The sequence below is a fragment of the Opisthocomus hoazin genome, chromosome 2 (genome assembly GCF_030867145.1).
Source record: "Opisthocomus hoazin isolate bOpiHoa1 chromosome 2, bOpiHoa1.hap1, whole genome shotgun sequence".
Classification (NCBI taxonomy): domain Eukaryota; kingdom Metazoa; phylum Chordata; class Aves; order Opisthocomiformes; family Opisthocomidae; genus Opisthocomus; species Opisthocomus hoazin.
The window spans coordinates 60,713,968-60,731,510 of NC_134415.1; the positions used below are offsets into that span (position 1 = coordinate 60,713,968).

Genomic DNA, 17,543 nt, shown 5'->3' on the forward strand with positions numbered 1-17,543 from the left:
AGGATTAATGAGCTAAAATTAACAAAGTGCTTGGAAAATGGAAATTTTCAGCACCGAGTCACATGTTAATACCCTGCCTGGTGCTTGGTGACAACCACCAGGCGAAAGCAAAACAGAATTTACTTGAAATCATTGGCTTCATATAACTTGGCTAGTGATAGTTTGTCCTCATTTGTTTACAGTTTTGTAACTGCGTAGCATAACTCTGAGGAATGCCTTTTCCTACGTATTCTGCTATGTTGAGTATACCCTATTATACCTTGTGGCAAACTTTGGCAGCCTTTACTGTACAGAAAGGAAGTGATTGACTTTCTCCAAAGCCACTAACTCTGCCACTCCTCAAAAATCGTTCCCAGGGAATTTTCTGTGAGAGTGATTCGTTTGCTCCAAGAGGTTGCTATACCATTGTAACTATGTTTTGGACCTGCTGTGGTCGTATCATTTGATCTCCCACAAGGCAACACTGTGTGCTTGCTGCTTAGCCGCTTGGCTAGTAATAAGCTTTTCCTGGAAAAGAAATGAGATGAAATAGTTTTAAAAAATGCACTCATAAATGTGGAAAACCAAGCAAGTAAATCTGCTCCAAGCTCCAGTGCTGAGGAAATCAAACAAATATTTGTGTAGAATTAAAAAAATGAGGGCATTGGACTGGAATTCTTACAACTGTGGAGGAAAAAAATGCCTCATTTTAAGATGGCATGGGTATCTGAGGAATAAGCAACAGAGCAGGCAGGAGAATTGAAAACCGTATATTTAGGGCAATGCCGTGTGGGTTAATGGTATATCTATAGATTGCTGAGGCAGGAGGTAGAAGCATTAGTAGGTGTGAAAACCCATTGCAGTATGTGAGTTGCTGTCAGAGTTGGGCAATTTTTTTTTTCCCCAGCAAGTGGGTTTTGCCATGAAAGCTGTCATTTCTGGTTAACTGACACTGTTGAAATCAACCCTAATTTGTAAATAGACCTCTGAAAAAATAAAAGAAATAAAAAAGTGGGAGATGGCAGTTTGGATATACTTTAACAAGTTTCCATGAAGAAACACTTTCATCTGGGAGAGTTAGAGAGCTAAATGGGAAAGAAACCATTAAAAAAAAGAAAATTAAAAAAAATTTAGAGATGGACATACTGTTCCTTCGCTCCCCGCTGCACTCTTCATCTTTGGAGTAGGGCACTTACCTTCTGTGTGGGGCCTGGATTCCTATCTGGCCCATCGTTCTAGAGGTATGGTCCCAGGAGCGGTGAAGAATGCTTGGGTGCTGATGACAAGGGCGAGTCTTGCTCCTCCTCCTCCTCCCCTGCACCGCCTTGACCCTCCCTTCCAGCCCCATAGCACTTGTCCCGCCCCTGAGCTGGCAGCAGCACTTGCTGGAGCCCTTGATGAAGCTAATTAAGGAGAAGACTTTCTTTCCCCCCTGCCCCTACAAACTCAGTGAGTTGAACTGGCAGGTGCAGAGGTCTGACGAGGGCCAGAGCCAGGTAAGCCGGAGGAAGAGCAGAGGGGAGCTAGCGGGTGCCGGGACAGAGCTGGTTGCAAGGAGAGTGGCTGTCAGAGGCACCAAGCTCTCTTTCAGCCGACCTCCCCACAGAGCACCTCCCTAGCCTCACTGGAGCATGGGTTTTGCCCTCTGCTTTCCCACCTCTCGCGCTGATCCCTGGGCAGTGGTGTAGTCTGGGACGTGCTGGTTGGAGTCGCTCGCAGTGAAGCTATTTCACGTTGTATAAAGCATGGCTGGAGTTGGAGAGAGACAGTCAGGCTTTATGGTGTTTGACAAGTAGCTGGGATGCATGCTGGAGAGGAGCAATGACATTTCAGCTCCTGATCTGCTGAACAGTGAGATATTTTGGCAAAATGTAACTGCTTCAGGAGGAGGATCGGTGATTTGAACCCTTATGTGGGAAGTGGCTTTTGTGTTGCCAAGACATGAGCCACTTCTGATTTTAAGCTTAATAAGCACACACAGAAGCAAAGCACATCAGCTGGCCACAAGTTTAATTTTTACATGACTAAATTATTTTTAAAAATGTGGTCATAGTAATAATAATAATTGGTTTGCATTCAATTCCAAGGCAATTTCTGTTTCAAATACGCTTCACTAGATGGTTTAGATGCCTCTGTGAAGTGTAACTGCAGCTCACAGCTTCTCCAGAAAAACTTTGCTCCATTCAGCTTCGTCAGATACCACGGAGTTGATGGAGGAGAAGGGAGACAGAGGCTGGCTCTGCAGCCAGCTGGCTGTACGCACGTCGCTGCGCACGCCTCTCCAGGTAGCGCTGCCTGCATGCCCTTCCAGCCCCAACCCATCCTGGATACCAGAAAGACCTGTGTGTCCCTTTTAAGAAAAGAGATAGAGTCAGGAGGATGTGAGGCTGAGGTGGTCTGTAGCCTCCAGCAGCTGGGGGCTGTGCTTGGAGCACTGGCTTACACCGCTCTGCTTGTTGCTGTTTGCCCATAGTTTTTAAAGCATTTCCTAAGCGTCTTTTAATGTAAACCTTCAAAGCATTTTGTAAACAAAAGTAAACCTAAAACTTAACTGAAAAACGTTTCTAAAAGAACTTCTACTTTTAGCTCTTCCCAAATCAGGTGCTGTTTGTTTGCCTGTCTGCTGTTTCGACATTTAAATTCTCTTCATCGTGCTGCAGGGCAAGGCCTTCATTGCACTGCATGTGTGAGCAATCAAAGAACTGTATTTTTACTCTTTCACAGGAAGCTCTTTGAGCTCGGAAGAGGTGAATGTTGCTTCTTAGCTTCCTGAGTCCCAAGGACGCCCACAGTCCTGTTAGACGTGGGCCCCGCTCTGTGTTAGTTGTGCAGGTCTGCACACATCGCTCCCTCTTGCCTGGTGGATCTAATACCAGATATCCGGTGGTGTTGGTGGTATGAGGCAACTCACTAGAAAAGCCGTGCCTCTTTTTAACGTAGACGTGTAGTTGTCTATGCAGCGCAACTGCTTATCTGCCTGAAGATCGATGACTCTGCTGGGTTTTCTTTTTTTTACTCATTATCCAATTTACTTCAGCAGGAAGCCGCATAGATGTGATAGGACTCGCAGTGGCTGTTCATCAGAGCAAGCTCAGAGGTGAGGTGTGTGTTTGCAGTAGTCTTGGACAGCCGTGGTAGGTTGGCTCCTGCTCCGGCCGTTTGTGTGCCATTAACGCAAGTGTCCTTGTCCTGTACTCTCATGAATCCTTGGGAAAAGGCTAGGTCTGGCCTGTGGCAATACCCGGGACTGTAGCAGTGTAGAGGTTAATTCAAAGCAAGCGTTTGCCTCTTCGGTAGCTGGATCCATAGGAGCATTCATTGCCTACTGCATGTTTTGCACTAGAGAGTGTTTCCCAAGAGCGGTGGTTTAATGAGCTCTTGCTGGCACTTGACAAACTGTCCTGGTGGCTTCCTGCTAGATGTCTATGCTGCAAATTGCAAGATTGTTTATGCTATAAAATGGGACAGCCTTAAAAGCTCCTCGTTGTGCTTTTCTACTGAAAGACTGCTCTGTTCTGCTTTGCTAAATGCTGCTATGATTTGATCCCTGTGAAGTCAGTGGGCCAAATTGTTTTTTGTGGTGCTGCACCTTCTGGCTCAGTGACAATACATAGCCATGAATCATGACACTGCCCATCCTACTGAATTCTGTAGAGTGACAATACGGACAGCAAGGAGATTTATTAATGATTATAGAGACATCCAAATATAAACCAGTGCCTTTGGCATAATTTAAAACACACCAAACATCAGATGTTCTGTGTTTCACAGAGGTAAGGTAGGTTGAGTAATTATAAAAACTGTCTACGCTAGCCACAAATTCTTGCTCAACTATTAAGTAACTTCTGTTTTTCCCCATTTTCTGTTCTATTTTCATTACTTTTGTGCCTATAAATTTGAGATCGAGAGGAAAATGTACCACTAAGGTGGTACGCTTCATAGCTGTGCGAGGACAGCTCCATTTGCTTTCCTGCTCTCCTCGGTGCAAATGACCTCTGAGAATGGCCAAAGCCATCCCATGTGAGCAATCCCCCAGTGGCAGCAGAAACCAGGAGAGGAGCCACTGACAGCACCCCTGCATGTCCAGCAGCCCCAGCCTGGTAGACCTGATGGCTGCCGTAGGCTGCCGCCTTGACTGACACTTGCAGAGGATGGTGGCCGCCCAACACGGGCTTTGCTGTGTCTTCATCCTCTGTACCGCAGCCACGCATCTCCGGTTGTTGAACCAGGGTAGAAGGGTGACGCACTAGCTACGGCTGACACTGGCCTCCAGTGAGACTGCCTGAGATGGCATTTGTTATGCACTTAGGAAACAAATGTATTTAGGTAACAATTTGAGAAGCCAGTATGAAGTGTTAAGCTTAAAACTGAAAAGCCTGAATAGTTGTCTGACTTGGACAGAGAAAGTTTAGAAAGTTAAATAACCCTATAAAAACATACCATTGACTTGCAAGGGCTAATCAGGCATTGCTACAGAAAGTGGAGGCAGCTATTTCCTATTATGTTGCTAATTTGTATCTCCTATTGATTACTGAATTAGCAAATGAGTCAAATTACTTTGCTTCACGATGCACAGTTAACCAACAAAGGAACTCCAAGGGGATCTAAAGGACTCTGCTCCAGCTTCAAAATGGATGTTTCTGCAGTTACTTAGAAAAAAAAAGAAAAGAGAGTGTAAAGCAGCCTACAGAAAGTCACACTTGCAGAAGTAGGTGGCTGACTGGAGCTAAACCACCCTTCAGCATGTGGCCCAACATGTCTTAAGCAAGCTGTACGATACAAAAATATTTGCATGAACATACTCTCTTTTTCTAAACATGAAAATATGGAGTGTTTAAAGAAGATACATCACTTTTTGACACTGAAGGATGAGAACAAAGGAGAGAGACTTGCCCTGCTTGAGCATTTCAGACCCTGACCAGAGTATGAGTTTCTCTTTGTCTAGGCAGTTATCAGATCTCCAAAATAAGCATCCTGGCTGCATTGTCCTTCAGGAAGCATGTAGAGCACCTTCTGATGTTTCGTGGTTTGCTCCCTGAAGCCAAAACATATGGATGAGAGGGGCCATGTAGGGAACCTCCTTGTCTGGCCTGTAACTGCATGTGTTGTTTGGTAATAGTTAGTCTTGTCAGTGACAGGCATTTATTAATTCTGTATTTAAGAACCCTATCTAGGAAGACTGATGTTATGACAGCTGCATGCTAATTTTCTTTCCAGATTTCACATCATGAATGAATTCCTGAATGAAGTTTCTAGGTACACCAAAGATTCAGTTGTTACAGCCTTGAAGCTAAGCTGGGAACGTACCTTCCAGTCAGTCCCAAAATAGGTTACAAAATGTCTAGGACAACAAGTGATAAAAGCCAAAATATCTTGCAGGGACTAAAAAAATTCTGAATTATTAAAATCCAATGCACTTTATTTGTGTTTCTCTGACATGTTTGGTTTTAGTTTTCTAGAAACTGAAGTTACTTGTATTAGTAGACTCAAGTCACGTTAATTTAGCCTTGAGAATTTGAGCCAGTTGGTATCTGAAATTAGGTGAAAGGCTTTCAGAAGAACTTGAAAACTTCCTAGGCCAAAAGAGGAAGAGGTTTTAGAGTTGGTAATAAATTTAGCATTTCACTATCTTTTTTAGCTGTTGGCTAAAGCAGCATGAAAGCTGTAAACCACTGTACAGTTAATAACCACAGCTACTGCCTGCAAATTGTTTTGAATTTACTCCAGCACCGGAGTGGGAATGTGTAAGTAGTAAGCTCTGTGAGTACCAGCTGTGGGGAAACAACTGAACTGGCACTGTGCAATAGTTAAAAACTTACATAAATTCTGGTTAAAATTACTGAATTGAGCTAACATGAACACTACCATAATTCTGGAGAACTGAACTGGAGATTAATAACAATCTGCACTTTGGGTCTGTAGTACCTCAGTCGTTTGCCCAGATTCACAGAGAACCCCAGTGAAGATGAAAGGTGAATCAAATTGCTTTGGCATTCAGCTTGAAGTGGTGGAGGATATGAAGTGCAGCCATTTTTCATATGTTGAGGCTTGTACTGGTAGGACATAAGCATGCAAAAAAAAAAAATTTATTTATTTATTTGCTGCTGTGACATGCAGAGGAAATAGATCAACAGCTTGAGGTAAAGTAGGACCTTCCGGTGCACTTTTCCTGGTGGAAATTAGCTCTCTGCATGTCACTTGTGCTGGACCATTCTTGTGTTATGGGCTCTGAATTTTTTTCAGCTGACTTATCACCCAATTTATAATCATCAGTCTCTGGCCAAAGAGGGTTTAGAGGAAAAAACCTGCTTCTATATGAAGGCCTTAAAGAACTGTATGCCTCCAAACAAGTCCTGATGTTTCTAGACCTGGGCCTTCATGATGGAAACCCTGGAGCAACTGCAGTGTCCTCTTGTATCACAGCTTTACTAAACCTACCTAGGTTTATCCCCACACCTCATCTTCTAGACCATCCCCACTTCTACTAGTGATTTCTCCAGTGCAAATGGATGTTGTGGGACAGTTAATGAATCTTCCATGGGAGTTTGTCTCCTCCTCTTGCTTTTCTCCTTCCTGACCACAATTAACATTGCTCTCTGCAACCTAGACAGAAATTTAAAGGGCTGCAGAGATTGCATGGGCTCTGTCCTGGAATGCCAACTGCTGGGTGCCCCTTCCATGCCAATCCCAGGGGATAACATCAGCCAAAGGACTGAAAGGTCTGATCCCCACAGAAGCAAGACATATGAGTTATTCATAACTGAACTAGTGAACCCAGAACCCTTCATATCTCTCTGGTGAAACTTGGATGCCTTCTTTAACAGAGATTGTGAGAATGTCTCCTGAAAGCCATTCAATAAATTCCTTTGGATCAACTGTTACTTTTAGAAACATATTTCTTGAAGTCTTTCAGAAAGGAAAGGGATACAGAAGGAAATGCTTATATACCGAAATTTTAACTTCATTGCAAAAGAGTAAATATACTGTTGAACACCTGAAATGTATTTGTATTGAACCAAAAGAAATAAGCATGTGTGCTACCTGCCAGGCTGAACTGTTTAACTGAAGTTATGAGTACTGGTCTCCAAGGGAGCATTTTTAGAGTTCACCACACTATTAATTCTCTTTTCCAGGCAATGCTGGAATGCTTCTCCTACCACTCCCTGTTTTTCAGTAAGCATTAAGACCACCAAGGCTTTGTACCTTTCTGAGAGTTGGCTCAGACTTAAGTATTATTTGCACCAGGGATTTTGGAAATATTTGTAATCTTCTCTTGGAAGCTTGCTTTTCTCTTGATAGTAACATTGGCTAGAAGAATATGGGAACTGCAAGCTTATCATAATCAACTGATCAGTCTGGGGAATTCACACAACAATGAAAAAATGCAGCTTTCCATACACCTGGCTTAACTTTATTGTCCAAATGCAATATCTCATTTCCATCTAAGTCATGCAGCCGTGTTACAGAAACTCTCTGTAATGGGGAGAGGGAGAATATCCTACATGCTGAAGATTGGCTGTGTTGTGTTTTATTGGCAGTTTCTAGAGCATTTGGGAATTAGTGAAAATATTGAATACGTTCCTTCCTAGTGCATAGACTGGACCTCCTATGATTCCTTATAATTACGGATCAGAATTTTTTTCAAGCTAAAATTAGTATTAGTATTTTCAGAAATAAATTGTTGCCCACTTCATTGCTGTTTTGCAACGTATATCTGAAATCACTGGACAATACCAGTGTTTAAAAATGCTGTCAATGCTTTGATCCGAGATCAGGGTATCTTGTCTTTTACAGACTAGACCAAGCCCATCATAATTGCTTGAAGCTCTGTGTGTGTGCTGAGGCTCTGTGTGTGTGTTGCCGTATCTGAAGCGTCAAACTACTGCAGATGAAAAACTGCAGCAGAGAGAAGGGGAAATGAGAGCATCATTTCCTGATCAAGTGCCAGAGAAACTACAAACAAGAGAAGGATGAGTTTGCAGCAGAGTAACCACTGGTGTTAATCATGAGCGTCTGAGCTGGAATCAGCAAGCAACTGGGGTGTAGGACAACCGTCGGCGCTCCTTCACCGATGTGCACTTGTTATATAAGTGTTCTCTTAGTCATAAACACTCTTTGCCAGGATCTTTACACACCAGTGTTAATGAAAATTGAAGTATTTCTTGTGCTCTACTGAACAGACAGGTTTCTGGCCATCTATTTGTCTGTGCAGCTGTATTTAGGCATCTGTGTAATATGTGTGCTATGCTGGTGACAGAGAAACCTAGGATGGGAAGGAATTTTCAGACTCAGTGAGTCCAGTCCTCTGCTAGTCGAGGCTTTCAACAACCCTATTAATACATTTATCATATTCAATTTTAAAATGGGATAGACTGTTTGCATCCTTTGCTCCCTGATAAGCCTCTTCCAGACATTCATTCATGTGATGGTTGAAAGCCAGTCTTCTAATTGCCAGCACAGACATGTTCCTGGCCAATGTTGTACCTGATCAGTCTCTGCTGGCCTTGACCATTGCTTAAGTAGCTCTAGCTCACAACAGCATGTTGTTAACCTCTTCTCCACACTTCCATGCTTTTCTTCCTTTTGTGTTTCCAACTGATGAGCCACAGCTTACAGAAGGAATTAGTCTTACTGATCCCTGAAGTTTTGTTTCGTGCAATTTCATTCTGGGACTGTGGCTCCATCTTCCAGGTCATCCTGCATCTCCTTTACGGTAGTCTAGTCATGATCTTAATGAATGCTGTGTATTAACTTTCAATGATTAGAATATTTGATCAGACTACTTCCTATTGTGCTTCCTTGCTGAGACAAATAATCAAAATATCAAGTAAAATTGGCCCCCAAACCTCCCTTGGACAAAATCTACCATTAGCCTCTCCCCGGCCTAGAAATTCTTTCAGATTCATCTGTTGTTATCTTACCTGCTAGCCAGTTCTGCCTTGTTTTAATTTCTATCATTTTCATTTTTGCTAATAATTTCCCTTGGGATGTTATAAAGGTTTCTTTTCTCTTTTTTCTTCTTTTTTTTTTAGCAAAGTTTCCAGAAGATTTGATTTATATTATGTTCTTTGTCTTTAAAAAATCATTTATCAAAGGCAGATGTCAGGTTAGTTTGACACAGTCTATTTACCCATACCGTATGTATATAATTTTACATTTAGCTCCACTTTTTAAATTTTTCTTTCCTTGAATTGATTGTGAAAGCCTTAGGTTACTACACAGGTCACAGATACGTAGTTTCCTACATTAGACTGCCTCAACATACCCATTCCTTCTTTAAATATAGGCATTGCTTGCTGTTCACCAGCTGCATAGCAGCATCTTCTTTTCCCCATCATCAGCTGAATCATTTATTAAAATCCTTCCTCTTGAGTTTCAGTTTCATATGCCAGGTTTTAAATGTTGATAACTAAAGACAGTTTAATCCCCTGCTGAGTTGCAGGAGCGCAACTCGTTGTGCACCTACCTCAGACATGGTTATTTTCTAGTCATTAATGGATATCCTGCCTCAGTCTTCCCTGTTGAGGACAGACAGATTTCAGCCCAGGTCAGTCATGTTCTACGGGACTAGCTTTACCATGAGCTTTAGAGTCTGAATCTCTTTGTTATAGTGAATATTTGATTACAGTAAGTGGATGAGGTGGAGTTGGGGATACCAGGAAAGACTCACAGCTACCAGCTGTTACACAAGCACCTTACCTTAGTTGAGACAGACCCAGGTTCAGTTTCCTCACCTGAATCTGACAGAGCAGGAGAATTCATCGCTCTGTCCTACATCATGGGTGAATATCCTAGTGTCAAGCTACTTCTTTGTTCTCTATGGTGTCTCTTTGTCAGCGGTTTGGTGAAAATAAAATACCATAACATAAAAGGATATAGTTTCATTCTGATACAAAGCAAACCATTTTTCAAATCTCAGAAATGTTACAGAATGGAAAGGCGATTTTTCATATTGGTGTAGTCACTATATTTTTACGGAGGTCAGGGCTGCCTGTGCTTCTTAAAGTGCTTCTCTACTTGCTGAGGATAGTTATCAAGTGATGCACAGAACTGCTGCCGCTTCCCAGAGCTGAAGATGATGCCCCTCTGGTGGTCTTTGTTCATCTTGGAGCGAGAGACTGGGTGCATTTAATTTTACTGTGTTGTCCTCTCATGTAGAGCTAGAAAGAATTTTTTGTTCAATTTGTTGTTGTCAGTAGAGTGGCAGGTGGAAACACACCCTCTTGCTGTAGTTTCAAAAAGGGGGTGGCTACACCACCTACATAGTGCTTGACATTTTATAACACTTGACATGCTTGTGATGATTATTTGGCATTTTTTTTGAAATTGGTGAGAAAAATCTAAAACAGAACAAGTTCTGAGTATTATGAAAAAAAATATTATAAAAGAAACAGGATCTTCAGTTCCCACTTTTCTCGTCGTAATTTTACCTTTGCAGTGAGTGGCTAAAATGGTAAGAGCAGCTCTGACTAGAAAGTAATTAAGGCTTCTTTGTTAATTAAACAGAAGAAAAGAGATAAGTGACATTTTGCGTTTGTTGATGGCTTCTTTATGGTAAATGAATTGCCGGATGGTCGATGTTGATGTTTTTCAGTTTATTTCCTTTGGTTTCTTGGCTGGGATGATGGCAGAGATTATTATTGTCTCACACATCTGCTAGAGGATGTATTTCCATTGTACCTCACCACTCACAAACACGTGAATAGCTTCCATGTTGACCACTTGTACGTGTATCACCGCAGCGACGTGGGAAGAGACATGCCTGTAGGCGTACAGAGCTCTTGGATATGCTTGTACATGTTTGTTTTCCTCACAGACTGCCCATCTGTGTGCTCTGTGCCCACTTTTAATTGAATGATGAGTAGTGAGGAGCATGACTTAGGAAGTATGCTGTCTTTCAGTTTTTAGTGGTTACAGTGTAATTTCTCTCGAATGATTGTGAGTCACATATCTGCCTGGCAGCAAGACACAATATAGCAGGAGTAGTGGCATTCTGCTTTGGTGATGTTGTTGGTATCTGAAGGTGCTGAGCAGGTTCTTAGTACTTGGTCATTCATTGCTAGAAAGCAAGCAAGAAGTTCGGTATAAATTTCATATGATGTAGTTAAGTTTTTCACATAATGGCATTTTTCCCCTGTGCTTCTCTGAGAATCTTAGCATTTATCTGAGGTTGCTACTCTTCTTGTTTGCAACAAGCTGACTTTGTATTTTAGTGTCTGGAGACACTCCTGTTTGCTAGGTCAGAAAAAGCTATCTGCTGGAGAGGTTCCTGTCCTTCCCAGATGGAAGTGATACACATTTCAACTCATCATACATGAGTGTGAGAGAGAGTGTGTGTATCAGTCCCTTTCTTCTTCCAGGCAGGTTTATCACAAGTATGTCAAAAGAATAAATCAAAAGTACTACTGTAATGGAGCTGTACAGGCAGACTTAGTCACGGTATACTCACCGTAACTATGCTGAAAGCCTCTCAAGCAATGTTGCCAGCAGTGGTCCCTGTTTTCTTTAACTAGTCACTAGTGTAATTGTAGTAAGGGAAGTAACATTCGAGGTAGTTTTTTAAAAATAATAATATCAATAAAAAAGGAATTGCCAGGAAGTGCCGATTTGACCTCACATTTGGATGATTTTTAGGAATGTATATCTCCTTGCATACTTTTCTGTGATCATTCCCAACAAAGATCCAGAACGTTCTATACTGGAATGATTTTGTACTCGCACAGCTGTAAGATTTCTGTTAATTCTGTGTGTACTCTCTACAGTTTTATTGCTGTTTTTGCCTGAAAGGATGGTGGTTATCCAGCCTGTAAGATTACAGTTTTACATTACTACTTTTGAACATCTTTGTTAATATGAATCCCATTATAGACTAAATCCAAATTTGAATGTTTAAAGAAAATAAACACATTTTGTGTGGTTTGGCTTGTAACTCCCCTTCCATTTCGTACTAGAAGTAGAGAGAATTTAAATATTAAGATTGCTGCAGTGTTTATGTACTTAGGCTTTGCATTTGAAATTACCCATTCTCTAAGGTAATACACGTTTCCTTTGCCCCTTGATTTGTTTTTTTAGCCATGCAGCTGATGTTGATGCCTCTGTGCTCTTTGGGAATAGTTTGATGGTTTGTAGGAGCAGATCCAAAGGAAGTCTGCTTCCACAGTAAAAGAAGGAAAGGGAGACAGGATATGGATGCTAAACTGATCACCAAGCCATACGTCCTTCCTTCCTTCCCTCCCCCTGTTAGTTTGGCATACAACGTGCTGTAGGATGTCCTTTTTCACCTTGGATCCTTTCCGTGTAACTTTTTTTAGTTTTTACTATTTAAAATAGCATTTACTGCTGCTTACCTTAGTGACCGTCAGCAACACATTTTGCCAATAGCAAATGCTATAAAAATGGGCAAGACTGTGTAGACCTAACTCTGACAGTCCTGCAGACTATACAAAGGAAAAAACAAGATGAAGATGAAGGGAGGAAAAGATAGATCATCTGGACAAAGTGATGCAATAGTCTGTTTGCCTACTTTGGGTGTTGTTATCCTAATTTCTTCTGTTCATGTTGTCTGCTGATTGTTTTACCTTATTTTCCTCTTCCTACATTTATGCTTTCTCTTCATTGCTTGCGTTAGGTTAGTTTTACTTCCTTTTTTTGTAAAGGACAAATATGTTTAATGGTCACTTTGTAAAATCAGGGAAAGGACATGGAGTTTTTTCTCATTAGATGGCTATCTGGGATCAAACTCTAGATCCTTTATGCCACTGCAGAATCTGTCTCAGGTGCATGCTGTTTGGAGGTATGGGGAACAGATGCATTAAAACCCAGAAGGCAAGTAAAAAGAGCACAAATGGTAAACCATGTCCTTGGCATTGCCTCACCCCCAAGAAAATATGTTATTTAAAAGTCAGTTCGTGTTTTAGGCATTGACTTACCTTTTTTTGAAGCCAGGAGTTGATAGTGGTGGAAGACCTATATACAGAAGAGGGACTCAAAATTACTTTAGAAATCCAGAGGGCAGGAGAAAATTATTCGGGCATGGTGGAGAAAGAGAGGTAAAAGCATAATAAATAAATAGACATGGCAGACGCCTTGTTAAGTTCTTAAAGAAGATGTGTGGCTGTTTGGTGGAGTTGTGTAAAATATGGGTTTTTTTCTGCAAAGGTGGTAACTCTTGGGGTATTGCATGTTATGTAGGCTCTGTGATAACAGGAGCTACACTGGACTCCAGGAGGAAAAGGTAAAAGAGATTGAGGGGACAAAAGTGATGGGACCTTGATTCTGCAAGGATAGGGAAATGACAGACCAGTCAAGTCTTTGGCATCAGGGTGGGAAGCATCAGTCTCGATCGTAAGCTGGGCATAGGCACTTTAATAACATATGGAAAAATAAGGTATCAAGGGGACATTGTACTGCGTTATTTGCATCTTTCTCTCTGGCTCTTCTGTGGAGTCTGTCTGCTGTGTTCCCGGGAAGGCTCCTCATGGGCTATAAGGTGCTCTTTTGGGCCTAGAATTCCCATTTCGCTCCCTGCTTCAGTCCACATTTGTCAGTTCTTGCTGAGAGGAGCTGGTCCTGCTCTGCAGGGACAGCACAGAAGCAACATCCAGGCGGAGAGATACTGTTGTCCTTCACAATTTCCTTATTGCTAATTCTCATCATTTTAGGGCAAGATAAGTGATATTTGATTACCACCTCAGTTGCTGGAGTCAGTGATTAACTGAGAATCTCAGTTTTCACTTAAAAAATAAATCTCCAGCATTTGTAGGTGTTGAGAAAGAGTTTGAAAATGTGGTAGTGTGGTGTGAGTTATACCCTAGAGGCTTAAAGACTGGGAAACAAAGCACCGAATAAAAAATAATGCTTTATTTTATTACTGGTTTATCATCTGAGGTTGCCAAAATTCCTCATTATTTTTTTTGGTGACTGCTTTATGATTTTCAGCTACTCAGACTGATAATGCTGCAGATGAAAAAGCACTTCTTCACTTCTACGATTTTAATTAGAATTTCTGTGTAAACGTCTCTGCAGATTTTAAGCATTCAATTGAGGAAGTGTGAAGAGAAAAACCCATCATTTTTATATGAATGTTCAGCATTGTTGGACAGATCTTGAGTTTACACATAAATGTTATTGAAAGCTCCAGTCTATCAATAAGTAAAGCAGGGCAGTGCCTCCACTGGTTTTTGCGTTGTGCCAGCTGCTATGTACATGGGCTCCAAACTTAGTAAAACTGGTAAACTATCGGTAACAAAGAAGGGATTTTGTCCATGTTATGAGCTGTGGTGTTTGTTCCAAGGCAAAACTCTTAAATCTTTAAGGGATTCGGGACTAAGTCGTGTCGAACAATAGTGTGCTCATCCAGGGAGAACTACTGAGCGCCTTTAATTATCCTCACTGGCTGTCTCAGCACAGAGTGTGCTGATTATAGATAATGCTACCTTTGAAAGCACGCTGTTAGCAGGAGCGTTAGGTTTATTTTGGTAGATCAAATATGCGTGTTGCTTCAGACAGTCCTGGATGTCCAGCTGCTGTTTTGAAAGCAGAGTTTCCAGGCATAGTTGCTCCTTGCTTTGACCTCTTGTGTTATTTTCTGGGGGGTGGAGAGGATTGCAAATTTGGTATTCCTTCTCTCCCCCTGTAGTCATTCTACTAGACAATGCCAGTATTTGCAGACAAAAGCAAATACTTTTCCTGTTCCTGTCCTATAACCTTATAGTTTATTTATTTCTGTGTTTTCTTTTGAATGCAGATTTTAGTAACGTGCCTGATGTCACATCCAGCTTGAAAAGGAGCAGTACTGATGGCACTCTGGACCAAGTGCCACACAGGGAGAAGGCTGATCCACCTTTCAGGGTAAGAACGTGCTTGACATAACAATCCTTGTGAACAAAAAGACAGTGCTGTAGTGTTAATGCTCTGCATTTTGTGGGAAAGAATTTAACATATGCCACTAATTTGAAAAAATTTTTATGCATATTAGCTGTACTTAGTGTTTTATTATCTGGAGGTCACCCTGACAGGTCAGCATCTATGGCACAGCTGCTGCATCTTCAAAAGCAGTGTGGTGGGGGCAAACAGCAAACAGGTGGAGACCTATCAGATTCGTCTTTCTATGTTGCCTGAACCCAGGTCTGCAGACAACAGGAAAACTGCTACAGCTTTCCAGCTGATTCAGTTTGGCTCATGTTCTCTCTTTGCTGGTACTTCTAGGGCTTGTTGTTAAGATTGCAGTGACCATAGCAACACTCACTTAACGTCAGTAGTTTTAGACTGGACTTGGAGATGTGCAGTATTTGAGAGCCAGTGATTCCTACTCTCTGATTTGGAGACCCTTTATATGTCTGCAGTTACTGTTTGACTTCCGCTGGAGTAATGGATGCTCAGACCTCCTCTTAGTCAGGACTTTGGAGGCTGAGGCAGGGACCCCCAGAATAAGTGTCCACCTTCGAAAGCATTGGTCTTCGAAGAGCAATTTTTCATCATTTTTCTCTGAGTCAGTCAAATTGCAGCCTGTGTCCAACCCAAGTGTATGCTGTTTTGAACCTCCCAACTGCTAGCATGGGTAGTGTTTTTGTGTTGGTGGCCATGATTTTACTAGTTATTGCCATTCTGACAACAGAAGTGTTTTTGTTACTTCTGTTGATGAGTTGGTTGTATCTCCAAGCAAATTTGTGATAACTCTTGCATTACATTCTTGCATAACAGAAATGAAGTTGAGAGATTTTTTTGTTCTGGAATATATTACTGTCTTGTATGTCGGTTTATGAAAAATTGGTAGAGATAAGGCAGAACATAAAAAACTCAGAAGATCAGAACAGGTAAGATATATTGTGCCATACCTACTGAGAGGAGCTGATCCTCTCTTACTTTTGGAATTTGTAATCTACTTCAGTCTAATATCGGTGACTTTATGCGGTTTCTGTAGAGAGTAAGGAGAAGCCCAGTGACTGTGGGTCTTTAGCCCATCTCCTGCTGCACAGGGCATTCCCCCAGCGATAATCTGTATCCTGTAGAACACATTGCTCATGCTCCAAAAAAGTCTTTGCAACCAAACAAGAATAAAATGGATTTTTCTCCCCCTAGGACACATGGTTCCTTTGGAAGGGGTAATGTGGATTTCTCCGCCATCTTGTCTTAGGGCTGCTGCAGTGTTTTAGGGGCAGGGGTCTTTGTGGGGGCACAGCAGAGGTGACCCAGAGGGTTAGGATGCCCTGGCTGTGCGAGCAGGCTGGTGCATGGCCGGGCTCCCCCAGGCACCTCAGGGTGTCCTGCTCGTCCGGGGTACACTGTCCTGCTGCAGGGGAGGGGATGGGATTCTGAGGCGTCGGCTTTGCTTCAGCAGAAAAACAAAGCCAGTCCTGATCGCCTGTGTCCAGTGCACCAGATGACAGAAAATTAGGGAGAGTTCAGAAGGATTTAAATACACAGAGGACAATTGCTGTACGCTAGTTGTTGCTCTGAATGCATTGAATTTGCTCCAATGCTCTAAATTACGTGCTGCAATTAAAGCTCAAAAAAAAGTGGAAAACACAGGTCTGCTCCCTGCCCCCTCTCCAGCCTCAAGTCTGCCCGGTCCAGCAGCGTTAATGGCTTGTGGGTAACTGCCCGCGCCAGATAGCAGTTCACTTCTAGGGCTGGCACGCAGGTCTGCTAGTGTCATTTTAAAAATTGTCTGGAGCTGTCCTAGTTTTGTAGGTGTAAGGGGGGAAAATGGTTTGGCAATCAGAGGCGGTCTGGCTTGAACTGCAGCTGTAAACGGGTCTGTGATAGCTCTACAATTTCTGCAAATGGTTTGTAATTGATTGCTGTCTTTCTGGTGGAGGGTGCCTATTACTGTCAGAGCTTTTTGTCTGACCCTTTTGATGTCTCCAATAGATGTAGAATTAAAAAAACCACAAACCTCACGGTAAATTTAGGTGGTGTACATTGTATGTGCTTTTGTGATTCGGTATAAAAGGAATTAAAGTGATTTCTGTTTTTAGAGCTGTGATTTGGGACTGCTCGCCAGATGAACAATAGCTATTGCTAATAAAAGCTAGTTTGAGGAAATTGTGCAGCCTCGAAAAGCACAGCATCTGGATTTGGGTTTGGGGTGTTTTTTTCCCCTTTGCCTTCTGTTTCCTGCATGTGCTAGCTTGACCCACGCCTGTGGGAGAGCAGTAGTGCAGACACCTCAGCACTGGGCGATGTCGCCGAGGCGTGGGGGCGAGGAGATCTGTAAGCACTGCTCTGTGGAGAAGACGTCGGTGGCGCTGAGAGGTTCTGAGCACAGCCTGGAACAGCAGGCAGTTTGGGATCATTTCAGGGGAGAGGCAGCTAGAGATGCTCACTTCCCAGCTGACGGCAACTATAGATGTAATTACTCGGCTCTGAGGGAGCAGACTCCTTTGAAGTTTGGTTCATTTTTGTCCCGTAACATGTAAGTAAACAAAAAACAGTCTTAAAGCTTTGGATTTAATGGCTGCATGTCTGATTTCTAGATTTTGTGTTTCTCGTTTGGAGCATTTTTGTTTGCTTGTTTTTCACTATTATTTTCTTCATCTCATACCAAGCTAAGGTTAGGCATC

General features: G+C 42.2%; 1 protein-coding gene across 4 annotated transcripts in view; it reads left to right on the top strand.

Annotated features, from left to right (window-relative positions):
• The window catches only part of TIAM2 (TIAM Rac1 associated GEF 2), a 92,451-nt gene that overhangs the window by 43,445 nt on the left and 31,463 nt on the right, over positions 1-17,543 (top strand). For 3 of the 4 annotated variants that reach the window (XM_075413831.1, XM_075413833.1, XM_075413832.1), the window contains exon 14: positions 14,726-14,829. In XM_075413831.1, coding sequence (XP_075269946.1) covers positions 14,726-14,829 — 104 coding nt within the window. Of the gene's footprint in view, positions 1-14,725; positions 14,830-17,238; positions 17,396-17,543 lie in introns of those variants that run through there. The other variant, XM_075413834.1, reaches the window with a different exon arrangement.